The sequence below is a fragment of the Fusarium keratoplasticum genome, chromosome 3, assembly GCF_025433545.1.
Source record: "Fusarium keratoplasticum isolate Fu6.1 chromosome 3, whole genome shotgun sequence".
Taxonomy (NCBI): domain Eukaryota; kingdom Fungi; phylum Ascomycota; class Sordariomycetes; order Hypocreales; family Nectriaceae; genus Fusarium; species Fusarium keratoplasticum.
In genome coordinates, this window is record NC_070531.1 from 1,415,904 (window position 1) to 1,442,933 (window position 27,030).

The 27,030-nt window shown below is 55.0% G+C and overlaps 8 protein-coding genes across 8 annotated transcripts; 4 read left to right on the forward strand and 4 right to left on the reverse strand.

Moving 5' to 3' along the window:
- Positions 1-130: 130 nt before the first annotated feature.
- On the reverse strand, positions 131-1,222 carry NCS57_00383400 (Casein kinase II subunit beta; the record flags this gene model as incomplete). The annotated part of the gene is made up of 2 exons (XM_053053813.1): positions 131-997; positions 1,064-1,222. 2 exons carry the CDS (start codon positions 1,220-1,222, stop codon positions 131-133), a joined length of 1,026 nt encoding a protein of 341 aa, XP_052915973.1.
- A 650-nt stretch (positions 1,223-1,872) lies between these two features.
- NCS57_00383500 (TRNA wybutosine-synthesizing protein 4) lies at positions 1,873-2,895 on the forward strand (the record flags this gene model as incomplete). Its single annotated transcript, XM_053053814.1, has 1 exon — positions 1,873-2,895. The coding sequence occupies one exon, from the start codon at positions 1,873-1,875 to the stop codon at positions 2,893-2,895; it is 1,023 nt and encodes a 340-aa protein (XP_052915974.1).
- Positions 2,896-2,951: 56 nt separating this feature from the next.
- Positions 2,952-4,010, reverse strand: NCS57_00383600 (uncharacterized protein; the record flags this gene model as incomplete). The annotated part of the gene is made up of 2 exons (XM_053053815.1): positions 2,952-3,762; positions 3,958-4,010. The coding sequence occupies 2 exons, from the start codon at positions 4,008-4,010 to the stop codon at positions 2,952-2,954; spliced, it is 864 nt and encodes a 287-aa protein (XP_052915975.1).
- A 481-nt stretch (positions 4,011-4,491) lies between these two features.
- NCS57_00383700 (uncharacterized protein) lies at positions 4,492-6,448 on the reverse strand (the record flags this gene model as incomplete). The annotated part of the gene is made up of 3 exons (XM_053053816.1): positions 4,492-6,115; positions 6,167-6,201; positions 6,269-6,448. The coding sequence occupies 3 exons, from the start codon at positions 6,446-6,448 to the stop codon at positions 4,492-4,494; spliced, it is 1,839 nt and encodes a 612-aa protein (XP_052915976.1).
- Positions 6,449-7,632: 1,184 nt separating this feature from the next.
- NCS57_00383800 (Eukaryotic peptide chain release factor GTP-binding subunit) lies at positions 7,633-9,983 on the forward strand (the record flags this gene model as incomplete). The annotated part of the gene is made up of 3 exons (XM_053053817.1): positions 7,633-7,936; positions 8,009-9,753; positions 9,930-9,983. The coding sequence occupies 3 exons, from the start codon at positions 7,633-7,635 to the stop codon at positions 9,981-9,983; spliced, it is 2,103 nt and encodes a 700-aa protein (XP_052915977.1).
- A 6,040-nt stretch (positions 9,984-16,023) lies between these two features.
- Positions 16,024-18,882, forward strand: NCS57_00383900 (Phosphoenolpyruvate carboxykinase; the record flags this gene model as incomplete). Its single annotated transcript, XM_053053818.1, has 6 exons — positions 16,024-16,171; positions 16,327-16,375; positions 16,434-16,509; positions 16,583-16,749; positions 16,837-16,870; positions 17,539-18,882. The coding sequence occupies exons 1-6, from the start codon at positions 16,072-16,074 to the stop codon at positions 18,880-18,882; spliced, it is 1,770 nt and encodes a 589-aa protein (XP_052915978.1). The 5' UTR covers positions 16,024-16,071.
- Positions 18,883-20,046: 1,164 nt separating this feature from the next.
- On the forward strand, positions 20,047-23,499 carry NCS57_00384000 (uncharacterized protein; the record flags this gene model as incomplete). Its single annotated transcript, XM_053053819.1, has 2 exons — positions 20,047-23,082; positions 23,137-23,499. The coding sequence occupies 2 exons, from the start codon at positions 20,047-20,049 to the stop codon at positions 23,497-23,499; spliced, it is 3,399 nt and encodes a 1,132-aa protein (XP_052915979.1).
- Positions 23,500-24,452: 953 nt separating this feature from the next.
- On the reverse strand, positions 24,453-26,673 carry NCS57_00384100 (Class E vacuolar protein-sorting machinery protein HSE1; the record flags this gene model as incomplete). The annotated part of the gene is made up of 6 exons (XM_053053820.1): positions 24,453-25,132; positions 25,186-25,401; positions 25,452-25,524; positions 25,578-26,327; positions 26,380-26,540; positions 26,631-26,673. 6 exons carry the CDS (start codon positions 26,671-26,673, stop codon positions 24,453-24,455), a joined length of 1,923 nt encoding a protein of 640 aa, XP_052915980.1.
- Positions 26,674-27,030: the final 357 nt, after the last annotated feature.

The window sequence follows — 27,030 nt, forward strand, 5'->3', positions numbered from 1 at the left end:
GCCACATAATTCGTCTCGTTGTGCCCAAAATAAAAGATTAGCCCCCCGTGTGTTCCTACCCAGTTCCCAGAGTCCTCGGATGACTCCCGCGACTGGAGCGTCCGGGGGCGCGCCCTCTCGCCGTGCCATGCTACAGCTCAGATTCGGCGCCGTTGGTGGACAGGGCCATGGGGCTGCCGTTGTGGTTCTGCCTCTGGCGGAGGCGGGCGTTTCCAGGGGGGCGACGGCGGACCATGACGCGGCCATTAACGCCGCCCTGGCCGCCATTCTCCTCGTCCTCGTCCGAATCCGGGTTCTGCTCAGCGTAGAGGCGAGCCTCGTCGAGCTCGTTGATGTTTGTGGGGCGGTCGCGAAGCCACTGCATCCGGGGGCCGGATCGGGCTCGCTCCGAGACGCGGAAGCCGTAGATGCGCGGCTCGTATATGCGGCCGGGGCCAAGTCCCGGGCCGATATTCTTTGCATACATGCCGTTAATGAGGCCCTCGCCGTCATTGACTCGAGAGCCTGAGGTGGAGAGGACTTCGATGCCACGCTTGGTGAGGTCGTATTCGGGGAAAGTGAGGAGGAAAAGAGAGCCAAAGGTGCGGCCAAAGAAGGCGCCGTCAACAGTCTGGAACCGGCTGTTGGGAGGGACGTAGACGTCCAAGCATGACGGGCAGAAGAGCTTGACCGTGTCCTCGCCAGGGATGTCGGATAGGCCGACGGGCAGAGTGCGGGCCTGGTCGCAGTTTGTCCGGGGGCAGCAGCCAAAGTGGCCGAGCTCGTACTTTTCGCTCATTTGTTGGATGCCAGCCCTCGAGCAGATGAAGCGCTGGTGAATGAGCCCGTAGAGCATTTCTGCCGAAGACTCTATGACGGACAGGTCGCTCGCCATGCGGTGATGCCTTCGCTCACCAGGTTGCCTGGACAGGCGCTCCGGATCAGATTCGTTTTCATCTTCTTCCTCTTCTTCCTCATCTTCGTCCTCGTCGTCTTCTGGTTCCACGTCCAAGATCATCTATCAGGGCAGCACAACATTAGTCTTGCATCATGGACAAGGATCGACACGAAAAAAAAAACATACCTCCAACGCCTCCTTGTACATGGCCACCTGGGTTTGCAGCCCAGTCAAGTTGAAGTCATCCTCTATAAACTCCTCCGAGACCTCGGCAAAGTATTCGTGACCGAGAAGAGAACAGAAACTAGAGATCCAAGACTCGGGCACGCCTGAAGAGGTCGACATGGCGGCGTGGGATGGGTGAGGCCAAGGCCACAGTCGGGATCAGGGATCAGGGGAGGATGCGCACTGGCGCAGGGACGCGATATGCGGCGGCCGGCGCGGGGTGAGGCGAGGTGAAAGGTTGTGACCGGCGCGTGGTATCGATAGCGTCAAGAGGGTGCTCGGGCACGCTTCTAATCGAAGGCGGGGTGACGGCGGTCTTGTGAGGGGCGCGATTCTGAGAGCCACGGGCAGGACACGATATACACGGGGGACGGCACGAGCATCTATCGCATCGCAGAGTCAGGCTCAGAGCGCCAGCGTCGCAGAGGCGTCGAGCGACTCGGGGGAGTTTTGGAGGGGGAGGGTCGAGTAAAGCTGTTTTTTTGGTTGACCTTTTGGTGCAACTGGCGAGAGGGTCGACAATGGATGGATGGGTTCAGGTTGGCGTGGACCGGCACCTGCACCGTGGGCTCGGCGCTAGGGTTTTACCGGGTTCCGGCCTGCATCCAATACAATCACTCTTCCATCCCGTCTGCCCCAACCACCAGCGATTATCTATGAGTCGAGAAAAGGCGGATATATCATGTAAGATACGACTCAATTTATTTTTATTTATTTTTATTATATATGATTGACTTTCTCTGAGCCAATCGTTCCCCAATCTCATGGTCATGGGAAGTCTCCTCATCAACTCATCATGGATCCGCCATCTGTCTAAGACGGCCACTTTTTGCTGTCGCCGACTATCAACACAAGTCACTCGACCAATCGCCTTGACGCCCTCGACTTCGGAACTTTTTAATATCGACAAATTCCGTGAACAGGCCTTTAACCCTCAGAAACCATTCTTCTTTGGTCGAAATGACGGCTCTCCCACAGCACTGCTACCCGCAGCGAGCAAGTGGTTTGAGAAGCATATAGTCGACTTGGATGTGAATTCGACGAAATTCTCACCATACATGGACCAGTTCCAGGAATGGGGGTTTCCTTATGAGCTCGTCACACCATCAGCTTCCAACAAGGAAGCCCTGCTATCGTTTCGCAATTGGCTCTCCTCAAGTGAGGAGCCAGTCGACCAACTCCTCGCCAGCATCCTCGAGCCATCCATCGAGGAGCTAGAGTCCGGGTCATTTTCCCAACTCCTTGCGCCTCTAAGGCTTCTTTTCAAAGCCCTCGAGTTCAACCAAGCTCAGCCAGAACCCGTCAGCCTCTACATTGCCCAGTCCTCTCTCACGGATCTTCCCGAAGCTCTTCAGAAGGATCTTCCAGCTCCAGATGTAGTCCAAAGTGCTGGCAAGGGCGACGTCTACAGCTCCAGCATCTGGCTCGGCACGGAGCCAACGTACACGCCCCTGCATCGCGACCCCAACCCTAACGTCTTTTGTCAGCTGTGTAGCAGCAAGGTCATCCGTCTCATGGCCCCGGCGTTAGGCGATAGGCTCTACTTCCAGGTGCAGTCTCGGATCCGACAACAGGGCAACAGCCGTATAAGAACTGTTGAGATGATGGAGGGAAAGGAACGGGAAGCGCTGTATGAGGCTGTCTGGGAACATGATCCCTTGCCAGAAGGGTTGTACGAGGCCGAGTTGGGGCCCGGGGATGCCTTGTTCATCCCAAATGGCTGGTGGCATTCTGTCAAGAGCAAAGGGTCAAAGGGGCATTTGAACGGGTCCGTCAACTGGTGGTTTCGATGATATCATGACATGGTCCATCTCTTCTTGTATACTTCAACTACAGCGATCTCCATACTTCAGCTTTTCGACACGGGCTTACAGATGATCCAATTGAGATACCCGCAAGGCCAGAGGTGCACCTTGCTACCGCTCTGCATCTCCCACCTGCTCGTATCCGCGCCACAGCTCCGCAACAGGCCCTCCACCTCGTCAGGCGTCCGAGTTCGCAGCGCCGAGACGTACCCGTCAAAAGCGAGGACAAAGGGTAGGATGGGGATAATGCATGAGAAGATAAAGGTTGATGGAGACCGCCATTTCCACGCGTAGAGGGGTGCGCTGAGGATGGCGCCGATGCCCAGCAACGTGACCGCCACGAAGCTCGCGAAACTGCGGTCCTGCAGTTCGAAGATAGCAAAGCCTTCGCTCGTCTGGACGGTATCGCGTAGGATCGCCTTCGCAAGATCATCGTCGAAGTGATGGAATGCCAGGTTGAACAGGCGGAACGGCTTCGTCCCGTCATCCCTCCTTGCGAGATGTTCCGGCGCGGCGCTCGCATCGACAGGCTCGCGCTCATACGTCACGAGCGGGTTTCTTTTGGTGACAGCATCCCATGCCTCGACGTTGGGGTGCAAGTCCGTCAGGACGAAGCGGACGGGTGAGGCGCCGCGCGAGTGCAGGTGCGTGTTGACAGTGCGAGCGATCGAGGGCGTAGGGCCGCCGCCGCCGGCGCAAAAGTCGACAAAGGTGTATTCGGGTAGAGACAAGTCGAGGTGCTCGATCAGGAGGGAGGCGGCGAGGCTGGCGGGGGATTGGGATTGGAGAGGTGTGTTGGACATCCAGGCGCGGGTGAGGGCATCTTGAACACGGGCGCGGAGGAAGGCCGGGAACCTATGACGAGGTCAGTATCGAGTAGGGTAGCAGAAGTCGCAGTTAAAGCTCTGTTTGCATGGAGCAAGCTTCTTATCCAAAGCCAGGTATTCCAGAGCTCTTGGACCTGAATGTGAAGCTTGGAGATGTAGGATCACAGCCAAAGCTCCAGCGGGGGGGAAGAGGTGGTGACGAGTGGACCTAGCTTATACGTACCAGGGCTGGTCGTCAATCTCGAAGAGATGCATCCGAGGGATTACAGGCGCCATTCTCACTGATTAAATGACTTGTCCTCTGTTTGATTAACTCGATTGATGGTAGCTATCGGCATTCAAAGGTCGGGGGCTGGTGTTTTATATGTTTTGATGTGAAACTCAGTCGGCAACTCCAACTCCCGTCGGTGATGTCGTCAGCCCGCGTAGGGTAGGTAGACTAGCCCGCTAACCTACAGAAAACCACCTCCCTTACCTCTTTTCCTCTCTCGTCTTCCCTACCTTAGGGTCCTTACTAGGTAATTACATGCTCATATGTACTCTATAGTAATGAATCTATACGAGAATTACGCCTGGATCATTATAGTTGTTGATGCTAAACGTCGCTGCGGTTCGCACCAATGTTTCCTCTAGTTTCAACCAACAACTTCTCCAACACGGAAAGCCACCTCTCGAGCCCCTGCAACACCGCCCATCTCAACATTCCCATTTTCTCCGTCGGACTCTTCACCAAACTCCCCAGCCTATGCTTCAACGATTACTTTGTTGGGGTATCCGTGTAAGGGTCAAATCCCATTCGTCGTTTCGCTTCGCTCCGCGCCCTCCACTGTGTCTCCCCAACTAAACCCGTCGTCGATGTTTCTTCCAGGAAGAATGTCAAGATGTGATCCGGAATAGAGAGGTGGGATGCCTGCTGAAACTCCTGGAGACTAGCCAGTCGGATCAACATCTCCATCAGCGACAGAGAAGTTGTGATGGCGCCGAACGGGGACCGGGCGACAAAGTTCTCCGTCTCCGCCGCGGTAACTGGCTGCAGAGAGCTGGACTGCTCAGGGCCACTCAGTGATAGCCTCTTGATCTGGTCGACAACCCTGGAGTCAAGGGACCTTCTGTCACGAGGAGTTCCCTGCCTTGGAGGCATCTCCTGTTTGCCCATGGTCCCAGAGTCAAGTGATGCATCGTCGTCATCCTCCGCTGCTTCTTCATCGTCCTCCTCAAACACCTCCAGCGCGATCCATTCCGGATCAAGATGTGCCGGGAACTTCCATTTAGAGTGCTCTCCGATAGGTGCGGCTTTCTTGGGGTTGGTTGAAGAGTTTCGAGACTCCTCCAGGAGTTGTCTGTCAACATCGGCCTGGTCGTCCTCAGCATCCCTTGCCTCAATCATGGTACTTTTGGCGCCATCCCCCGAATCTTCAATGAAGCCTGCTATACCTTCGGTATCAGGCTTGGAGGGGGCAGCTTGACTATCTCGTTTCAAGAGTAGCACTGGTCTTTGTTCGCTGTCGGTGGCAGATCCAATATTCAAGATCCTGCCTGTATCTGTGTAGAATATCTTGGATAATTCATGTACCGGGATAGACTCGCGAATTCCTGCCTTTGGGATGTCATCATACGATCGAGAGTCTTGCTCGTCGTCATGGAGGCGCCCGTCATCGAGATCCTCAATGATCTCCAGATGGTATGCATATTCCCAGCTGTTTTCAGACGACACAGGAGTTGGGAGAGAGGCCAAGCAGCCTGCATGATAGCCTGTTCTGCTGTCAAAAAAGAAGTCTCTTCGGGTTCTGCAGATGCGAACTCGTGCCTTGTGCAAGACCTCCTGCCACAATGGCTTCCTGTCCCCTTCACCTAGGCCGTAAACTCTGTTATCGTTTAGAGACTGGGCAGAGCCACTGGATGCAAGGGCTGTGTTGCTTGTCGGGGTTCCAGTTGCGCCTTGTGATGTTAGTGTAGATGCATGTCCGAGAAATAGCATGTATAGGGACAAGGTGAAGGCCGGACCAATCTGAACTGGCCTTGTTGGGTCCTGGGCAAACTGCGTGTCACCGACAATGAGAAGTGTGCTTGCTTGCAAAAGTCTGGAAGGTGATATGCCGGTCGGCAGAGAAGTCGAAAGACTCTCCCCTGATGCAGTAATAGCCAACTGGAGAAGAGGAATGTCACGGTCTATCCGTTCCAACAAGGCCTTAATGCTTGTGACGATAGCGAGTAGGTCATCTTGACTGATAGGAGGTGACTTGGATTGAGCTCGATCACTATCTGAGTCCGAGCTCAGTGTAGTTGCTGCTTCTATACGGCGCCCTAGCGAGACGATCTCCTTATGAAGTGACTTCGCGAGGGGGGTGGCAGATTCCAGGAATAGGTTTCCTCTACCTGATCTGTGGGGGGCCTGTCAGTCGGCGCACAACAGCAACGAATGAGGTTCCTACTTGAACTCGATCAAGTCTATTGCTGGTGAAATGATCTGCAGGGACGGGTTAGCTACCTATGTAGGGGGCCTCGCATGATGCACAACACAGCAGCAATCATACCTTGATCTTGCTGTCGAGAGTGCTTTGTAGTGACTTGAGCTCAGCATAAATGGCTCTGCCCTCGACCGACTTGAGCAGACGCGAGCATTGACCCAGGGCGTAGGTGGAAGTCAAGGTGATGCCAGACCGTATGGCATATTTCATGGCCTGCACACCGACCGCTGCGAGGAAATCATCCATGACCGGGGTACTTGCGACATAAAGAGGTAAGAGTTTTATTCATGCTGAAAGGAGCCTGCAGAGATGTAAAAGCTTTGAATAGAAGATATTCAAGGCGGAGAGAAAACAAAGAGCGATGCACGATCCGAGGCCGATGTTGCATTGATTCCCGTCCCGTCCTGCTGGCAGCCATTCACTCGCTGCAGTTGACCGCCGCCAGCACAGAGCACCCGGGGCAACTTACAGCGAGGTCCACGACACGCGGGACAAAGAAGAGAGTATACACCAGGACGATATTAGCGCATTTGTCCTTAAGGGTAGGTAGCTATTAAGATGTAATAAGATTAAGAAATTACTAAATAAATAAAAATCTAATATCTTAAATAATTTCTTATAATTTTTAAGAGGAGTTAGATCTTCTTTGACCTATGTGCACAGGTACACAGTAGAGGGGCAACGTGTACAGTGTGAGTGTGCTGGGATGCCCCTCGTTTGCTTGGCTTCGAGGCTGCTCTTCTGTGGCACGTGCTTTCATGGTTGCTGCCATGGTGGCATGGCTACCCAGCTCTCTCAGGCTCAGGCCTTTTTTAGCAGTCACAAAGGCAGAAATCATGCCTAATGTGAGTCAAGCGTAGAGTCATATGGCTGAGTTGGTCGTTACTCGAATATCGTATTCAAGGATTCCCCAAGCCAACATCGAGTTAGCGATTTCTGCCTGGATCTTGGTGCTTCCACCAGCCACATTTGTACGTGCGAAGTTTTAACTCAAACACTGTACAACCCGCCTAACCCCTCTACTCCGTACATTTTTTTCTCTCTTGTGGCAGGGGCGGCGTCATATGGTGGGGCTCGAATTTTCACAACCTGACCTCTTCCCTCTCTCCACCAAGCACAAACCATCACCATCATTAGGCACAGACATTTCGGTCCTTGCCTCTTTGGTGCCCAAGGATCTCGCTCGACAACATATTGCCCGAGTCAAAAAGAGGCCCCCGTCATCTTCCATTCGACCTCTTCTCCCGCTGGCCACATCAAGATTACCGACCCAGCCCCGTTTTCACAACGAACGACCCAGATAGGTTGCATATCTAGGGCCTTTTTAAGTCCGCAACCCCCGTCACAGACCGCAACGGACCATCGCAGAACCTCCCCTCGACTTCGTTAATTCCCGCGGCAAACGTCACTCTACCAAAAACAACTTCACAATGGCGACCCCCAACTCCTGGGAGGACGATCCCGCTGCTCAGGACGAGAACCTCGCCCAGCAGGCTCAGCAGCAGCTCAATGTGAACAACCCCGCCCCCGCGCAAGGCGGCTTCCGACCCAATGTCGCCTCCTTCCAGCCCACTGCCCAGTCCTTCCAGCCCGGCCAGGGATATGGAGGATATGCCCCTCAGTACCAGCAACAACAATACTACCAGCAAGGCTATTACCCTCAGTACGCTGGTGCCCAGCAAGGCTTCAACCAGTACAACCAGGGCTATGGTGGCGGCTACAACCAAGGTTATGGTATGATGTTTGCGCCCCAGAAAAAAATTGCTTCTACTCTAGAGAATTGACCAGTATTAACCAAACATACAGCCGGCGGTGGCTACCCTCAGTACGGCCAGCAGCAGCAGCAGCAACCACCTCAGCAACCCGCCGCCGCCCCTACGATTGCCCAGCGACCGGCTGATGCTCCCGCCGCAGCTCCCACTCAGCCAGCTGCCACCAAGCCCAAGGTGATCAGCATCAGCGCCGACTCCTCCGCACCCAAGCCCAAGGCCAAGGTGCTTTCTATCTCTGGATCTGGCGCTGCCACACCTGTCAAGCAGGAGGAGCCTGCCAAGGCTGAGCCCAGCAACGAACCCGAGGCTGGCCAGAAGGCCACAGCCACCAAGGCTATCGAGAAGACCGGCGAGAAGGCTGGCAAGGCTGCTTCCGGTGGTAAGACCTCTGGAAAGACATCCCCCAGCCCTGCCTCTGGCCGCAACAGCCCTTCGGCCGGCGAGAAGAAGGCAGCCCGCGAGGTTGACGCCGTCGAGAAGGAGCAGGCTGCCGATGTCGACCAGGAGACTCTCAAGGAAATCTACGGCAAGGAGCACGTCAACATCATCTTTATGGGCCATGTCGACGCCGGAAAGTCGACTCTCGGTGGATCCATCCTCTATGCCACTGGCATGGTCGATGAGCGAACTATGGAAAAGTACAAGAGGGAGGCCAAGGACCTTGGTCGCGAGTCTTGGTACCTGTCCTGGGTCATGGATCTGAACAAGGAGGAACGAACACAAGGAAAGACCATTGAGGTTGGACGTGGCTTCTTTGAGACGGAGAAGCGCCGATACAGCATTCTGGATGCCCCTGGCCACAAGATGTACGTGCCCAACATGATTGGCGGTGCTTCCCAGGCCGATGTTGGTATTCTGGTCATCTCTGCCCGAAAGGGCGAGTACGAGACTGGTTTCGAGCGTGGTGGACAGACCCGTGAGCATGCCATGCTTGCCAAGACTCAGGGTGTCAACAAGCTCATCGTGGCCGTCAACAAGATGGACGATCCTACCGTCGAGTGGTCTCAGGAGCGATACAACGAGTGCACAACCAAGCTGTCCCAGTTCCTCAAGGGTACCGGTTACAACCTCAAGAATGACGTCTACTTCCTGCCCATCGCCGCCCAGCAGACCCTCGGTATCAAGAACCGCATCCCCAAGGATGTGGCTCCTTGGTGGGAGGGCCCCTCGCTCCTCGAGTATCTGGATAGCATGAAGGCCCTTGAGCGCAAGTTGAACGCCCCCTTCATGTTGCCCGTCAACGGCAAGTACCGTGACCTGGGTACCATGGTTGAGGGTAAGATTGAAGCTGGTGTGGTGAAGAAGGGCATGAGCATGATCATGATGCCCAACAAGCAGAACGTCGAAGCCGCTGCTGTCTATGGCGAGCAGGAAGAAGAAGTGCAGCTGGCCCAGTGTGGTGACCAGGTGCGGATAAGGCTCAAGGGCATCGAGGAGGACGACATCCTGCCTGGCTTTGTGCTGTGCTCGCCCAAGCGACTTGTGCATACTGTGGCTGAATTCGAGGCGCAGATCCGCATCCTGGAGCTCAAGAGCATCCTCACAGCCGGCTTCAACTGCGTGCTGCACGTCCACTCGGCCATCGAGGAGGTGACGTTTGCGGCTCTTCTGCACAAGCTACAAAAGGGAACAAACCGCAAGAGCAAGAACCCACCCACCCACGCCAAGAGAGGCGACAGCATCATTGCGCGCATGCAGGTGATTGGCGGAGCAGGCGCCGTGTGCGTGGAGAGGTTCGAGGACTATCCCCAGATGGGTCGCTTCACCTTGCGAGACCAGGTTGGTTTTACTCACCCCCCCTAACCCCCCTTCGACTAACCCCGTACCCTTCCCTCTCGCCTGGTCCTCCCGGGATGACCAAGGGGAGACCTGCCACTTGTGTGGCGTGGCGTGGGATCGACGGGGGGTCTCCTCATCATGATAGATCTAAGATCACTAACACGAGTTTTACTCAGGGACAAACCATTGCCATTGGCAAGATCACCAAGCTCGTCTTTAACGATGCCTAAATGAATAATGATTCTCCTCGGATCGCACCCAGATTAGGCTGCGTGTCAAATAAAGAAAAGGACAGACGTCGATGAATGAATGCAAAATGGCATGGGAGATGTAAAGGATATTCATCATCATCATCAATTACCTCGGTTTTAACGACTTGGCGCAGAAGACGAGAGGAAAAGAGAGGAAAAACCAGGGGCGTGATACCGGATTTGAATAGGGTGATGAAAAGACCACCTGTGTCGTGTCCATCAAAGGACGTCAAGACATGGCAACAAGAAGAACAGAGACGGTGGGCGACATGATGGATACCATGCATTCCCGGAGCTTTTACCTATATAGATGCAAGCAATGAAAGAGGGAAAGTGTATCAAGACATGCGTTTGCTCTTGCTCTTGTGGATACGAGTCTTGTGAGATGACCCTAGAGATGCTTGAAGCTTTGAGAGGGGAGCAAAAGCAAGAAGAAGCGTAAGAAGCCAACAAGGAAATCAGTTTTGTCACAACAGTAAGAACATATCACCAAGGCAAGAGCCGACAGAGTAAAGAGATGGTTGAAAGGAAGAAGTAGAACTGAGTAGAACCGAGGGGAGATGAGATGAGAGGAGGGAAGGGGGAAACCCAGACAGAGAGAAGATGATGGAACAAGGGGATGATTGACCTCGGATATTCACTTGAAGCTGATGATACGATGGCGGTGAGATTGCATTGCAGCAAGATGTCGAGGGTGAAACGAAGAAGGAAGAAGAAGAAGGGGAAGACGAAAACAGTAGACCGAGTTGTTATCGTGAGATTAGGATCTGGGTCGGGAGGGAGCCCGTTGTCCATGCAGAGATGGAAGTCAAGCCGGTCAATTAGGTATGCAGAATGCAAGATTCGGCCAACGAGGCCATTTCGCCGTGGTCCTTGATGCACCCCTCAGCAAAAGCGTGCGTCAAAGTCACGATAATCGCGGGCAAGCCTCGACCTGTGAGTTCGCGATACGTAACCCCAGCCTCCATCTGCAGGACAGAGCAGGGGTCACGGTTTGGGGGACGGTCTCCGAGAGTGAGTAACGGAAACAAGGTGGAGCGTCTGGAGGAGTGCAGACGTCGGGGTACTCCGTATAGTTCCTATCGTCGTTGGAGGCACCAAGCAAAGATTTCTGTTAGCGACGACACGGACACGATAATGAGCCGGGACGGTTCGAGAGTGAAGCGTTGCAAAGAGCGTCATCTCCCGAGGAGCTTGGTTACAGAAGCGGGAAGCGGTGACGAAAGGGAAACCTGAAATGAGTGTGGTCAGGAAGTCGAGGTCCACCGAAGGGAAGAAATTCTATGTAGGTGCGGATCCAATTCTGGCTGGCGGCGGCCCAGCGGATCGGGATTGGGGGCGTGGTGAGGTGTGGGAAAGAGCTGAAGCGCTGAGGTGAGGAGTGCATTGTGCGGTCCCCGGATGAAGGTATTCCAAGTGGCCAAAGGTGAGACCCGGCGGCAGCGCGGCAATGGCAATGGGCAAAGCCAGGGCTCACGGAAGGTTGCCGAGCGGCCGGAGATGGACGGGATGCCGTTGGGCTCCAGGTGGGGCATTCTGGGGACCATATTGTTTGGTTTGAGGCCAGGTAGTGAGTGAGTGGTTCCTGATATTGCGTGTTGATGCGATTTTTTTTCTATTTTTCTTTGCCCCTGCTGGCTGCAGTTGAGAAAAGATGCAGTAGCCGGGATCAAGGGGTTCGTAAGAGCTGAAATCCGTGTTTGTTGGTTCACGGGGATTTGACGGACGGACAGACGGCCAAGCGGCAGTAAATCACGGCAGGTTTGCTTGCTGCGCGCAGAAGCGATTAGAAGTGATCGCCATCCGCCGTATCAGCGACTTATCTCGGTGCAGCACGTCCGAGGCATGGAAAGCCAGGGGGCTTGCAACGCTGGTTTGATCAAGGTGAGTGATCCAGCGACTGAATGGCTGTTATTGGTATCATGTACCGGAGGTGTACGGAGGCGGACGGAGGTATACGGAGCCGGGTAACGGAGCACGGAGGTCAGGAAGTTAGCCGAGTGATTGTGGACAAGCGCCCGCAACGGAACCCAAAGTCCAAGAGGGGTGTGGCAAGCGTCAAGGGAGACCGTCCCGGGGCATTGTCACTGCATGTACCTTTTGCCAGCGGTTCTCCAGACCAAGGCAGCGTGTTCCAGGTCTAGGCTCCCTGAACCCCCCGTTCCCCGCTTAGTTCTTGAGCCCCAGCCCCAGAAACGTAAACGAGACGGAGGCTCTGCGCGGGGGAACGGTGACGAACGGAGGCTCGGAGAATGTCGGGACAGTCCAGCACAGCGAGCAAAGGTGAGAGAGCAGTGTGCGGAGGGGGCGTGTGTTGACACGGCGAAAGTGAAGCCAATCACAAGTGCCGCCTCGGCAGGTCGCCGTGGCGGGGGATGGACAGGGCACCTGGAAGTGGAGAGGAGTGGGGAAGCAAAGAGCCTGAAAAATCAATCAGGGGAATGCAAGTTCATGGTCTTGTAGGTACGTCACGCAGACCAGACCAGACCAGACCCTTCGGGGCAGAGGCTACCGACGGGAATATTGTTGCATTATCGTGACCCTTTTTGCGTGACGAGTGACGATGATTAGATCCATGGAGTTGCGGAGGCTTGGTCCTGCACCGGGGGATCGAGACAGCGGGGACCGGGGCGTACTGTAATGAAGGTCCACTATCGAGCCCAAATATCAGTGAGACCAAGGTCACGATGCCTGGTTCCGAGCTTTTAGCTCCACGAATTTGAATTTTCTTCACCGAGTCGTGACGGAGTTGACCAGGTAGCCAAAGTCATGTGCGACCTGTCTTGCGAATGACGCCGGAATTGCACTCGGCTCGGACTACGGTGCTCTGCACTTTGACGGGGGGCAAGGGCATGCGGGGCCGGAAGAGGAAAACGCAGAAGTAAAAAGAGTCTAGAAGCTCATCATTGCCAAGGGGGCAGGCCAAGCTGAGCCACGGTGAAGCATGGGGAATTCTTGACCACAGGTCTCGTGAGACACCAGGTGGTGACCGAAATAGTAGCCTAGAGACTTGCGGTCTCCTCCGCTATCTTCGTGTTAGTGCCAGGCACGAGAAGCCACATTGAAGGGATTCTTTAAAAATTTTCTGCGGCCGGCTCAAAGTAGAGGCTGCATACAGGATTTCAAGGATATGATTTTGATGTAAAAGAAAAAAAACTGATCTTGATGGTCAGAGAGAGGCGAAAAAAGGGCAATAACACGAGAGAGGCGGACAACCGAAAGCCGGGAGCTGTCATCTCGGGAAGGCTCAAGCCATGAATGTACCAGCGGTGTAACGGCAAGGTGGTTCGTCCCGTTTTGTTCCCGTGAATCGACTTACACCTACATGAGGAGTACCTACCACACTGCCATGAGATGGGAAATCGCGGGGTAAAGGGTAAGGGGAAACCGCCACGAGGGAAGGCGCCTGCAATGCGCGTTGTCAAAAGTGTCAGTCGCGACTTACAGAAAGCCGCCTCTCAGAATCCATCCATTCATCCATTCTCCCGCCCATCCTCACTTACCGCCCAGCTTCATCGCGACACCATCCCTGAGTTGTCAGAGGACGGGAAGAGATCGGGGTAAGTTACCCGCTGGCGACTACACCAGAATCAGCATTGGTGACGGTGAAGACCACGACAACAACACCACAACAAGCGGCCGGCAATAGCCACACCATCAGCCGGAGCCAGGCTGTGCTGCGCTGCGTTGTGCTTTGCATTGCAGGGCCTTCGCATCTTCTCACCGGCGGACCCGTGGCGGTGGATTCAGACGAGCCCTCTTCTCTCCGTGTCTTCTCCACTGTCTCCCTGCTTGTTCCTGTCTGGTGACCAGCCAGTTTTAGCAGCACAGACCCATCTCGACATCGTGTACCTGAGCCCGGAGGTTGACGCTTGGTGTTTTGCTTTTCCTCCCTCACCTCCTCCGCAATTTGATCTCAGCCCTAGCTCCCATGCCTGGGTCATTCCCCTTTTGCTCCATGCCATCCGTCGCGGGTTCCTGTCGATGGACGACGCCTTGGCGAGCTTGTTTTCCTTGTCACTGTGGCGGTTTTCTTCACGTGTTGTTGATGTGATCTGATTTCGAGACGGCTTTTCTTTTCCCTTCTTTTGCCCTTTGCCGGTTCTTGGCCGGCAAGGGTTCAGTCTCTTCGGGTACCATGTATATCTTGGTACGTAAAAGTACCTGCTACGATGACTTGGGCGCCCGGCCTGTTGTCTTGCCTCTCGTTTCTCGTGGGTTTCAAGGTGAAGTGTACTTCACGATGCCCAGGTACCCTGGCATCCTAGTCCCTTGATTGCCCGTTAGGTCGTCACACCTGCATACCTAGCCAATAGATTCATCCGGTTCGATAGAATCTTTTGCAGGTCACTTTTGCATGTCCCCACACCACGCCCGTCCCGCAGTGTGTACCGTATCCTTCCACCATCCAACAGAGGCAAAGCAAACAAGCAAGCAACCAGGGAATCAGCATCAGCAGCAGCGCCAAAGTTGGAAAGAACATGGGCTGCACACTCAGCCAATCCCCCGTGATGAAGCCCTCTACCATCAAACCGGGGTTGCAGGTGCCTCCCGATGGCGCAGGGAATCAATGTCCGGAGGGCTCTCACCCCCTCCAGCTCTGTCTGTGTCTCCCCTTTGCCCCAGGTCTCCTCCGCGGCCGCCCCGTGCTGCTCCGAAGCGAGGGGAGGCTGGAACGCTCCTTCACCCATCGGGGTGGCAGGCATACGGAGAACGGAGGACTGGGGAGCCGGACCCAAGGCGTGAGAGAGTCTGGAATCGGCACGGCACGGTAATGTACGGTAGGTTACGGCACGGACAACGGGACCAAGAGACGGTCATCCGAAAGGGGGTACACGTTGACCAAAAATCATGGATTAAGCGAAAGGGATTTTGTGCATTTCTGAGTACGTACTTGGAACTGGAAAACTGATGCTATCAGGTATGAAAAAAATGACAATGCAACTGGAGGTTGTGCCATTATCTAATGGCGGCCAACACGAAGGGATATGGAGGCTTGGGTTCGACCGTTCAGGGCCTGGTTGGCTCGTGCTGGGCCGGCGATCATGACGACACAGTGCTTGGGGTTCACCCACGAGCAACCAAACAATGCTTTTGGATGGTTAAGACAGACAGCCACCAGGGCAACTCTGCGCTCCCAGCGGCCAACCTAGAATCGAGAAGAGGTGCTTTGCAGCGGGGATCTGGGGGAATTTGGTAGTTCAGAGGGGGATTTGGACGTCTGAACTCGCATATAAGAATGACCCAAGCAGAGAGACAGCCATGATTGTCGTCATCACCACTTTCTCCTTCACACATCTATCAACAACCTGACTATCAGCTGCTTCTCAATTGCTCCGTTCAACAACGCTGCGGCTTAGCAACACCACTAACTCTGCTATCGTGTACATGGGCTTGCCGTCACATTAACGTCAATACGTCAACCAAAGACGCCATCCGTTCGGCATCACCCACAAATCCAAGGATCCCAAGACTTTTGGTCGGGACTTCTCCACAGACAACCACTCATCTCCCGTGCTTGTCGACCATCTCGACGAGCATCGACCACCATCGAGCTCCATCTGGCCCATCTGGCTCCTGCATTCTCCGGCATCTTCCCCCCTCTGTGCCCTCTCGGCCTTTGGTTGGGCTTTCTGGCCTTGCACGCCCCTCCCCCGTCCAAACTCTGACGCTTCGTCGCCCATCAAAGGAAAGAAAACTTGGACCGGGGTTACAGTACGTTCTGTGACCCTCCTCCGTCCCGCAATCCCAGCTGGCGCCCAGGCTTTGCCCGTTGTACCAGGTGTACCGTCCGGTCACCGTGTACCAAGAAATCTCTTCCGGTATAATTTCGTGCCTGTCACCTGCGACGCCTCGTCGGCTCCACTACGCGCTTGTCTCTGCCACTCGACGCCCGTACCAGAGCCTCCCACCCCATCACTCCCCGTCCCTCTCCATCCTCGGTTTCAACCCTCGAGGGCGGGCACTATCTGAGGAACCCACCTTGTGGAGAGGCACACCGCGAACCGCACACCCCCGGGCGTACACCATTAGATCTCGAGCTGCTCGTGAAGCTTTTATAAAAGCCATGAACGACCCCGTCTACAGAACAGCTTCTCCTTACTCTGAACCAAACGTCAAAGGCCCAAGGTCCCAGATTCAGGCTTCAGGAACCGGTTTATTCAAGAGTGAGTCTTGACTCTGCCCTCCTCGTCATCATTCCAGCCTCTTGAAGGCCTCACACGACCACCTACCTCTCCTACCCAGCTTCATGACGAAGTTACCACCACACACTTTCTCGACAATCACACAAAGTCGAAAAATGTTGCTGACTCTGTCGCAGTGCTTCCCAACAACGTCAACAAGACTTCCCTTCACCCCACCGGTGTTGCGTACGTTTCCTCCCAAGATGCTCTTGTGAGCACAGGCCGACTAACACGGATGCCACAGTCCCCACGTGGAGCACACCGAGCTGGAGCAGGAGCTTCACGACAAGGCTCACATCGACTACGACCGTGTCGCGATTGTAAGAATCCCAGCACTCAATTGGGCTTCAGACGCCTCGCCAGAGACACTTGTGCTAACAATTGCTCTCTCAGATCCCCAACCCTTCCGTTGCTGCTCTCTACGAGGATGCTCTCGTCTACGAGACCGGTACCGCTATCACCTCCAGCGGTGCCCTGACTGCCTACTCTGGGGCCAAGACTGGCCGTTCGCCCCTCGACAAGCGAATTGTCCAGGAGGACTCTTCCAAGGACGACATCTGGTACGTGATTTCCCGAGACTCGGCAATAGAGTTCCAGGTGCCGGGCACAAATCGAGATGAGCTGGAAAGCTAACATGGAATCTCCAGGTGGGGCCCCGTCAACAAGCCCATGACTCCTGAGGTAAGAAACAGCTTGCACACGCAGTCTGGACATGATCCCGATCCCCTGGCCATCGAGATGGACCTCGTTGTTGTGGCACTTTGTCTCCTGTTTTGCACCCTCGGTTGCAGCAGCGGAAAATTTGCAGACATCACGAGCAAGCGCCTAGACCCTCGTCGGAACAGCACCTCCATTCCAGCGACCAGAATTGCCTTTGCCCCGAGGGTACCCGCGGCGTGAGCGTCATGGCCTTCCATGGCTTGCCCACCGGTGCTTATTCTCTTACCCAATTGCCTGGTCGCTGGTTGGCAGAGGCTTGGTCCAGTGGTTTTCTAGCAGTTGTCCAAGACTCTCAATGGTCCAGTCCTTTCCCCTGGTCGGGGTTGGCGTCATGGGGTCGGCAATCGTGACCCCGCAGACGACCACACCCACACGCACTCGTTCCCTTTCCTTCTTGCCCCCTCTCTTCCCCGGCAAAGTAGCCACATGGCGGCTTGGTGCCACGGCTTCAGACCGAGCCCAGCCCCGAGCCCCGAAGCCTTCGGCCGTGGCCTGCCCCTCTTTTCTCCCCCGACCACGACTTTTCCCGATTCCGACCTTGATTACCCAAACGGGCAAGGTCTCCGGCCGCCTTCCCGACTTGAGCTTATCCCTGCGAGCAATCATGGCTGACAAAATTATCTCTACAGGTCTGGAAGATCAACCGTGAGCGTGCTGTCGACTACCTCAACACCCGAAGCCGTATCTATGTCATCGATGGTTTCGCCGGCTGGGACGAGAAGTACCGCATCCGCGTCCGAGTCATCTGCGCCCGTGCCTACCATGCTCTCTTCATGCGCAACATGCTTATCCGACCCTCCCGCGAGGAGCTCAAGGACTTCCACCCCGACTACACCATCTACAACGCTGGCAAGTTCCCCGCCAACCGATACACCGAGGGTATGACCTCTGGCACTTCGGTCGCCATCAACTTCGAGCAGAAGGAGATGGTCATCCTCGGTACCGAGTACGCCGGTGAGATGAAGAAGGGTGTCTTCACCGTCCTCTTCTACGAGATGCCTATCAAGCACAACGTCCTGACCCTCCACTCCTCCGCCAACGAGGGCAAGAACGGCGACGTCACTCTCTTCTTCGGTCTGTCCGGTACTGGCAAGACCACTCTCTCCGCCGACCCCAACCGAGCCCTGATTGGTGATGACGAGCACTGCTGGAGCGACAACGGTGTCTTCAACATCGAGGGTGGCTGCTACGCCAAGACCATCGGCCTGTCTGCTGAGAAGGAGCCCGATATTTTCGGCGCCATCCGCTACGGATCCGTCCTCGAGAACGTCGTCTTCGACCCCCTCACCCGCGATGTCGACTACGACGATGCCACCCTCACCGAGAACACTCGATGCGCCTACCCCATCGAGTACATCTCCAACGCCAAGATCCCTTGCCTGTCCCCCAACGCTCCCTCCAACATCATCCTCCTCACCTGCGACGCCCGCGGTGTTCTGCCCCCCATCTCCAAGCTCGACCGCAACCAGACCATGTTCCACTTCATCTCTGGTTACACCTCCAAGATGGCCGGTACTGAGGACGGCGTCACCGAGCCCCAGGCTACCTTCTCCAGCTGCTTCGCTCAGCCCTTCCTTGCTCTGCACCCCATGAAGTACGCTTCCATGCTTGCCGACAAGATCGAGCAGCACAACGCCAACGCCTGGCTCCTCAACACCGGCTGGGTCGGTGCCGGTTTCGCCCAGGGCGGCAAGCGATGCCCCCTCAAGTACACCCGCGCCATTCTCGACGCTATCCACTCTGGCGACCTCGCCAAGGTCGAGTACGAGAACTACGGTGTCTTTAACCTCCAGGTCCCCAAGACCTGCCCCAACGTCCCCTCGGAGCTCCTCAACCCCTCCAAGGCCTGGACCGCCGGCGAGGACAGCTTCAACACCGAGGTTGTCAAGCTGGGCAAGCTCTTCCGCGAGAACTTCACCAAGTACGAGAGCGAGGCCACCGAGGACGTTGTCAAGGCCGGCCCCACTGTCTAAGCGGGAGATTGAGAAGAAAGAGGAAGAAGAAAAGGGAAAGCGAATTTTTTCGATGGGTCATGACAAATTAAAGCAACTGTTTTCCATCTGGGTCCGGCGTCATATCATGGCGGCCGAAAGAACCGGCTGCCCAAATGTTTTTGTCTGAAAGGTTTATAGGGATGAGATTGTGTGTAATGTAGGCATGAACAAAGCTTTACGAATCTGCAATAGAAAAGTATATATCATCTAAATCTGGTTCCATTTCTGTGAAGACCGCTTATAGCTCCTGAGGATTTAACAAGAGCGTTCATTAATATCGTATTCCTATGACGGTTAAGTTTTGTTTTTCTCTTTCCCAACTATCTACTCTCCCAATATTATTTGACTTATTTTCACACTATCTATGTTTGAAAATGCCTTGCAACGATGGATATTAATGCCCTCCGTATGTTGGTTTCCAGCTTGGCGTACCGAAGACGGGTGTAAGTGGTGCCAGGATAACTATGAAGACATCCAATCCGGTTTTGAGACCACGGGATTCGATAGGAGAGGCAAGAAACTTAAACTAGTATGCTCATGCCCATACGAGTATCATCTAATCATTTACAAACCCGGCTACAGTGTTTGTAGTTTGTTCAAGTTGGACAGCAACGTCCAAGATCTCGTCGTTGGGTGGCTTGTGTGAGTGGCGCATGTCGATTCTAGGTCACTTCCAGTTGAAGGCACTGTGATAACAGGGGTCAGGTACGCCGTGGCTTGTGGTGCGGCTCACTGCAGTTCACGGCCTCACAGTGCTTTACGCGCCCAGGCTACACGCGACCGTCTGATTGGGGGCGAGGGGTCCAGTTGCTGGGGCAATGCATTATGTCATCCAGGGCGGGCAGCAAACAAACGCTTTCAAACGGGGACCCTAGCCAAAGTTCCAGGTACACAACGGTTTCACGAGATGGCACATCACCTCACTCAAGGCTTTGACCATTCATGAGCTGCCGTGACGACGCGTCTTTGAGGCCTACGACTGACAAGCCTGGTACCAGTTTGTGCATTTAAACACCGGAGCACCCTCGAGTCGACACAAGAGTTTAGTTTCTCTAAGTTGCCCCCGCCAACCCCCGCCTCGACAGACGACGAGACGATCAACACAAACCGCAACGATTCTACCGTCCTGCGAGACTCGGAGACATGGTCAAAGAACGTGCGCCGCCCAAGGCGCCCCTACATCCTACCAAGGATGGTGGTAACCTGTCCCGCGAAAAGTCCCCCGATGATGATATCACCGCCCTCATGCGTGGCCTGGACTCCGTCAAGGGAAGCGTCAAGACCATGAACGACCCCTTCAATCCAACCGACGCCACCTCCACTCCCACATTCGGCCATCCTACCAAGATGATGTCGTCTCGTAAGCAGAGAGCAGACGTCTTCCTACACCAGAGGACCCGCCCCGAGCATCACCTCGACGGCCGAGGCAGCAACAGCATTGCCAGAGTCTCGGGACCCAGAGCGCCTACCTACCAAGACCGCAAACCACCACCGATGCAAATGTTTAGCTCCAACGCCCCTGTTGCTCCGCCTTCGTACTCTCGTGATGAGGTGTTCTATACAGACCCCGCCAAGGCCAGTGCCGACTTGAAAGCTCTGCTTGAGGGTGGTATGGATGAAGGGGAAGATGAAGAGGGGGAGACCAAAGGTGATGGTGAGAAGAAACCTGAGGAGGCCAAGGAGACAAACGATGGCTCCGTCGATGGCCTCAAGGTGAAGTTACTGCCTCATCAAGTGGAAGGTGTCGAGTGGATGAGAGGGCGAGAACTCGGCCCCGTCAAGCGAGGCAGGGTGCCCAAAGGTGGCATTCTCGCCGACGACATGGGTCTTGGAAAGACGCTCCAGTCCATCTCACTGATTCTCACCAACCAGAAGCCGGAGAAGGATGGCACTGGCTGGAAGAAGCAGTATGAAAACATCGAGAAGACAACACTGGTGGTGGCCCCGCTGGCCTTGATCCGACAATGGGAGCACGAAATTAAGGATAAAGTGGAAAAATCCCATGGGCTCAAAGTCTGCGTTCACCATGGACCGAACCGTACGAAGCGGTTCAAGGACCTTGCCTTGTACGATGTTGTCGTCACAACCTACCAGATTCTGGTCTCGGAGCATGGCAATTCATCCGACGCCGAGAATGGTGTCAAGGCAGGATGCTTTGGTCTGCACTGGTGGCGAGTCATCCTCGATGAGGCTCATACTATCAAGAACCGCAATGCAAAGGCTACGAAGGCCTGCTATGCCTTGCGTTCCGAGTACAGGTGGTGCTTGTCGGGTACTCCTATGCAGAACAACTTGGATGAGCTACAATCTCTGGTCAAGTTCCTCCGTATCAGACCCTACGACGACCTCAAGGAGTGGAAGGAACACATTGACCTCCCCCTGAAGAACGGCAAAGGACACATTGCCATCCGCAGACTTCACAGTCTTCTCAGATGCTTCATGAAGCGCCGAACTAAGGACATCCTCAAAGAAGCCGGTGCTCTCAACCCCGGTGGCAAGCCGTCGGCTGAGGGCGAAGGTTCCGCTACGGGATTCAAGGTCACTGAGCGCAAGGTCGTGACCGTGGCGACAGAGCTGTCACCTGCAGAGCGCAAGTTCTACGATCGACTGGCGGCGCGCGCCGACCGCAGCATCGAAGCCATGATGCGTGGCAGGGTCAACTACGCCAACGCCTTGACCTTGCTCTTGCGGCTGCGACAGGCTTGTAACCATCCCAAGCTTGTCGAAGGCAAGCTGGAGAAGGACAAGGACGCCTTGTCGACAGACTCGAGCCAGAAGTCGCAAGACGCGGATATTGATGCCATGGCCGACATGTTTGCTGGTATGAGCGTTGTTTCCAAAGACTGCAACATCTGCGGACGAGGACTGAGCAGCGAGGACACCAGCTCGGGAAGAGACATCTGCACCGAGTGTCATGATGATCTGGCGTACTTTAACAATCACGAGCGGCCAGAGAGGCCAAAAAAGTCCAAAGACAAGAGCAAGAAGAAGCACAAGTCCAAGAGAGCGGTGAAGGAAGAGATTATCGACGAGAAGGTTGTTGACAGGCAGATCGTTGAGGATGATGCTGAAGAGTCACCCAAGAAGACGGCCCGACGACCTCGACATCGCAATGCTGTTGTGGACAGTGATGACGATGAGGAAGAGGAGTCACCGAAGAAGACTGCTCGGTCTCGGAACCGAAATGCTGTCATCGATAGTGACGATGACGACGAGGAAGAATCACCAAAGAAGGCCCCTCGATCTCGACACAGGAATGCCGTTGTCGATAGCGATGACGAGGACGAGGAGGCTGATGAGTCGCCCAAGAAGGCAGCTCGGCAACCCAGACACCGCAATGCCATCGTCGATAGTGACGACGAGGAAGAGGGCTCCTGGCTTGTCTCCGAGGGCGAGCAAGGATCTCTCCATCTTGGCAAGGCTGGTGGCGAGGAGGACGAGAACGCCGAGGGCGGAGGTGACTGGCTCGGCTCTGACGACTCGGAGGACGAGGAGAGCAAGGTCCAGGAGCAGAGCAATCTGAGCAGCTTTGTTGTGGACGACGAGGCTGCGAAGAAGGAAAAAGGATACCGCTCCACGGGTGAGGCATCTGACTCGGAGGACTCTCTATTGTCTGTTATGGAGATTACGAAGCGGATGGCGGCCCAAACTTTGGACGATGAGCCATCAGTCGTCGCTGATACCACAACTGCCGATACGACGGGAGCCGATACTACTACAGCTGATACCACAGCAGCTGATACGACCGCCGCCTCGGGATCATCAGCCTCAGAGTCAGAGACAGACTCCGGCTCTGACGACGACTCGGATCTCTCGTCCGAGGAGGATGACAGCATCTTCTACCCGTCGCGCGATCCTCACTCGCCGCAAGTGCTCGCGTCGTCCAAGATCCGCGAGCTCATCAAGATCCTGCAAGCCGAGGTCAAGGAGCACAAGTTTATCGTCTTCTCCCAGTTCACCTCTATGCTTGACCTCGTCGAGCCCTTCTTCCGCAAGGAACGATTCTCCTTCGTGCGCTATGACGGTAGCATGAAGAACGACGAGAGAGAAGAGAGCCTACGTCGCCTCAGGGGTGACCCCAAGACGCGCATCCTGCTGTGCAGTCTTAAGTGCGGTAGTCTGGGACTCAACCTCACCGCGGCGACGCGTGTCGTCATCCTGGAGCCATTCTGGAACCCAGTACATGTCTTTGTATCCGTAACTTGTTTGGAACAGTCTGCTAACATGACCTAGTTTGTTGAAGAACAAGCCATTGATCGTGTCCACCGTCTCACGCAGACCGTCGACGTCATCATCTACAAGCTCACCGTCACCAAGACGGTCGAGGAGCGTATCCTCGACCTGCAGGAGAAGAAGCGTCTCCTTGCTGAGCAGGCCATCGAGGGTGGCATGCGCAAGGAGGGCTTCAAGCTTGGCCTCAACGAGATCATTGCCCTGTTCAAGCCAGGCTCTGCCCAGAACGATGATCTCCTCGGTCCCGCCCACGAAGATGGCGACAGCGTCGACGACAAGGGTCGTAGGGCCGCGGGTATGATCAAGCGAAGGCCCGGACGCCCGAGAAAGGAGGAGAGCGCCGTCTACGGGCGTAGGTGGTGAGCGTCTCTGTACTATCGTGTGCAGTTAGTTGCTTGGAAAGGGCCGGGAGCTACGGATGGCGTGCATAGAGTGCATTGGACATGGCGTTGGAGGGTTTTAGAACATGAGATACTGAACATGAGATACCGATAATGACATATGCACGAGTTTATCTTCAATGTACTACTGAATAACCCTGGCGCTATGGGATAAACATACTAGATCTAGTTGGTTTACCGCTAGCATAGGAGAGAACACTAGGGGAGAGCAAGACACGCCAGACTGGAAGTGTTTGGGCTGAGCCGTATGATCACGTTGAAAGCTCTTCACCTAGGATCAGGATGCCGGGAGATTGAAGCGTATGGCGAGAGCAAGCGACCGTTCTCTTTGAGAAGGAGTCTGACCTGATCTCAGAGCTCCTTTAACAAATTTAGAGGGCCCGTCAGTTTCTGCCACCTGGGGACCTTTGTTGCCTCTTATTCCAGTTAACTTTACTCGCTATAGCTATTAACTGGACCCCAACTGTACAAATAGCAACAGTAGTTCTCATGTTGAAGTCTAGTAGTTATTACAAGATTCTTACAAAAGGAGTTGTCGAGTTTAGCCTTCATGCTGTCATGTTTCTTCGATCCTTCACTGTATGTTTAGGTGCCGATTAACTGAAATTCACGTCTTCTCTTGCTAGCTACCTAGGTAGAAGCCGTCTCTTTCCCTCTTCTGCTCACAAACTCCTCATCCAGTCATCCATCACCCAAAGAATGAATGGTTGCGGCCGTGGTATCATACACGAAAGAACCCAAAAAAGACGTGACGAGACAGACCTGGGGAAACCAACCACACAACAGACACACATGTGCTATGTAGATCAAGTAAATTTAAGCAGAGCCAGTGGAGGGGAAAGAAACACCAAGGCTATGGAGAAATCCTCTTGTCGCTGTATCGACGACGGTTCCATGTCCTTCGCTCACAATTACCTAGTACACACCACCGCTCTGGTAATAGCTGTCCGGTGCTGGGGCAGAGGGTCCATCACCAGGCGGAACATAGGGCTTGTACTGAGGCTGACCGCCGCCAGCACCACCACTCTGGCTAGGGAGACCATGGCGGGCATCGTAAGCAGCAGCGTTTCCGGGTTGCAGAGGAGGAGGCGTCATGACGCTCTGAGGCGGGGGAGGGGCAGAACCGGTGGGAGCAGGGGGTGCTTGGCCATGAGGGTTGTAGCTTTGGTACTGAGGTTGCTGCTGTTGCTGGGAGGTATAGGGGCCTGGTGGTGCTGTAGCATTGTCGGCTGTCTCATCAGGCGAGTATGCAGGGCCCGGGTATGTCGAGGCTGGGTTGTTGGTTGCAATAGGTGAGTCGTAAACTGATGTTGCCAACTCCTGAGCTCCATACGTGCTGCCTGGTCGACCACCTACGGGGCCTTGAGCATAGGGGTTGGCGCCTTGGGGAGGATGAGAGTAGGGAGCGTAGTTCTGGGCGGGAGAGGTGCTGATGGGAGCAGGCTGTTTGCCGCCAGCGGGAGCCTCGTCTCTAGGGGGGAAGTGCTGCGAGCCAGGAGGGACTTCAGCTCCAGCTACATAGAAGGGTGCTTGGGGGTTCTGGCCCTGGTTTTGGAAGTTGGGTGGAGGAGATGAAGCCTGATACTGAGGGCGGTCTGGGATATGTTGGTCAGTATAAGCGATGGAAGCGGCAATCGGGGTGACTAACCTCCTGGTCCGGGAGTATAGTATCGTGCTGGGTCCTGTGGAGGCGCTCCTTGAGGAGGATATCCGCCGGGCTGGGGATAGCCTTGACCTGGTGGACCTGGCCGCATGGCATACTGCTGATAGTTAGGCTGAGGAGGATGAGCCATGGAAGACTCGAGCAGAGCCTCATAATCTCGGCACGCCTTGATAAACTTCTCGTTCAGTTGTGTGAAGTCATCTGCTCCACATTAGTGACATGACTTACGCAGCGACGATCCTATGACTTACCCTTCCTCTGCGAGTACTTCTCGATCAGCTTGATAAGCTTTGGCCGAATAGCGAGAGTCTGGTGATATAGCTTCTGCCGGGTTGTTAGCATATTTGAGCACAGGAAGCTCAAGACCAGACACTTACGCCAATCTCCTCATTATCCTCATCTCTGGGTGCCGTGTTGGAGGTGCTCAGCAAAGTGAGCAGCTTCTCGACATTCTTGATCTCGCCAAACACCTCTGATTCCATCTGAGCCTCGCGCTGCAACTCGTCCGGCGTGGGGTCGGCCAGCTTTTCAACATAGTTGAGTGGGAAGATACCCGTCTTGCCTCTGAGAGAGCCCCTCCACCAGTCCTTGTAAACGCTTTCCAGAACCGCAATTATATCACCCTTCTTGAACTCGAGCTCACCAGGTTCCGAAGGCACAAAGTCGAAGAGGGCACGCACTCGGCTAACGGTGGCAGCTGTGGTGCCGGCGGGCACGGGAGGGGCGGGACTCTCTGTCTGAGCACTGGGTCCGGCTTGTGTGCTTGGGCCGGCGGCGGCAACCTTCTTGCGCTCCTCCTCCTGTAGACTCAGCTTGAGTGCCATCTGCAGCTCATCCTCCTCCTTCTGGCGATCCAGGTCGGTGAGACCCTGCTTTTGGGGCGCACTCGGGGGCTGGAGGTTTGGGTTGCTTCGTGTGACACGGTGGTAGGCCTCACTCATGATGCCCAGTTCGGGGTCATCGCTAAACATTTCGGACCAGCTCTTCATGTGCTCGATGATCTTGGATTTGACTTGTGTGTGCGTGTTACGGTCGTTGGCGAGACGGAGGAGGGCGTCGGTGAAGGCGCGGCTAGACAGTTCGCGGTGCATGTTCTTACCGCAGTTTTGCGCAAGCGCATGGGCGAGCTATATCGGAGTTAGTTGGAGACAGGCAGGTTGTGAACAGGCTCCAGCGTACCTCGAGGGTGTAAAGCTGGACATTTGCGTTGCGATGCGCGATGCGCCTGATGATGCTCTGGACGGCCTCCTTAGGGCCGTTTTGGTCGCCAGAGACCTTGTCGCAGACCTCGATAATAGCGCCCCAGTCCTCAGAGGTGAAGCTTTCGTCAGTCGCCTTGACTGTCCTGGAGTTAGCATATGGGCAAAAAAGAGGTGCCTAGCAAGACGCCTTTGCATGACGAAGCTCGAGACGAGGAGCGGATAACGTACTGACGACATCGTCGTAAGGGCCTGCAGCTGAGGCTCGAAACATGATGGTTGGTGCTGCCAAGCAGGCTGCTGTCTTTTGGGTATCAAGCTATCGGTGGGTGCGGGCAGGTCTCGGCGGGGAAAGAGGACTGCAAGAGCAGCGCCGGGTCGAGATGCCGAGGTGTTTTGGTTTGACTGGATGTCTGGGGTATCTAGGTATGGAGCGTATCAAGGGAGATGGTGTAGGTGTAGGTAGGTAGGTAGTTGGGTAGGTTGTTGGTGGTGATGATGTGAGGACAGGAACCCCAGTTTATCGTCGGTCGTCGGCGTCGTTGCGCAAGTGGCTCTCCACACGTCACTCTGGCTGAATAGAACAGAGCGGTCCCTCAGGCCTTTCTTTTCTGTTCCCTTTGGCGAGAAG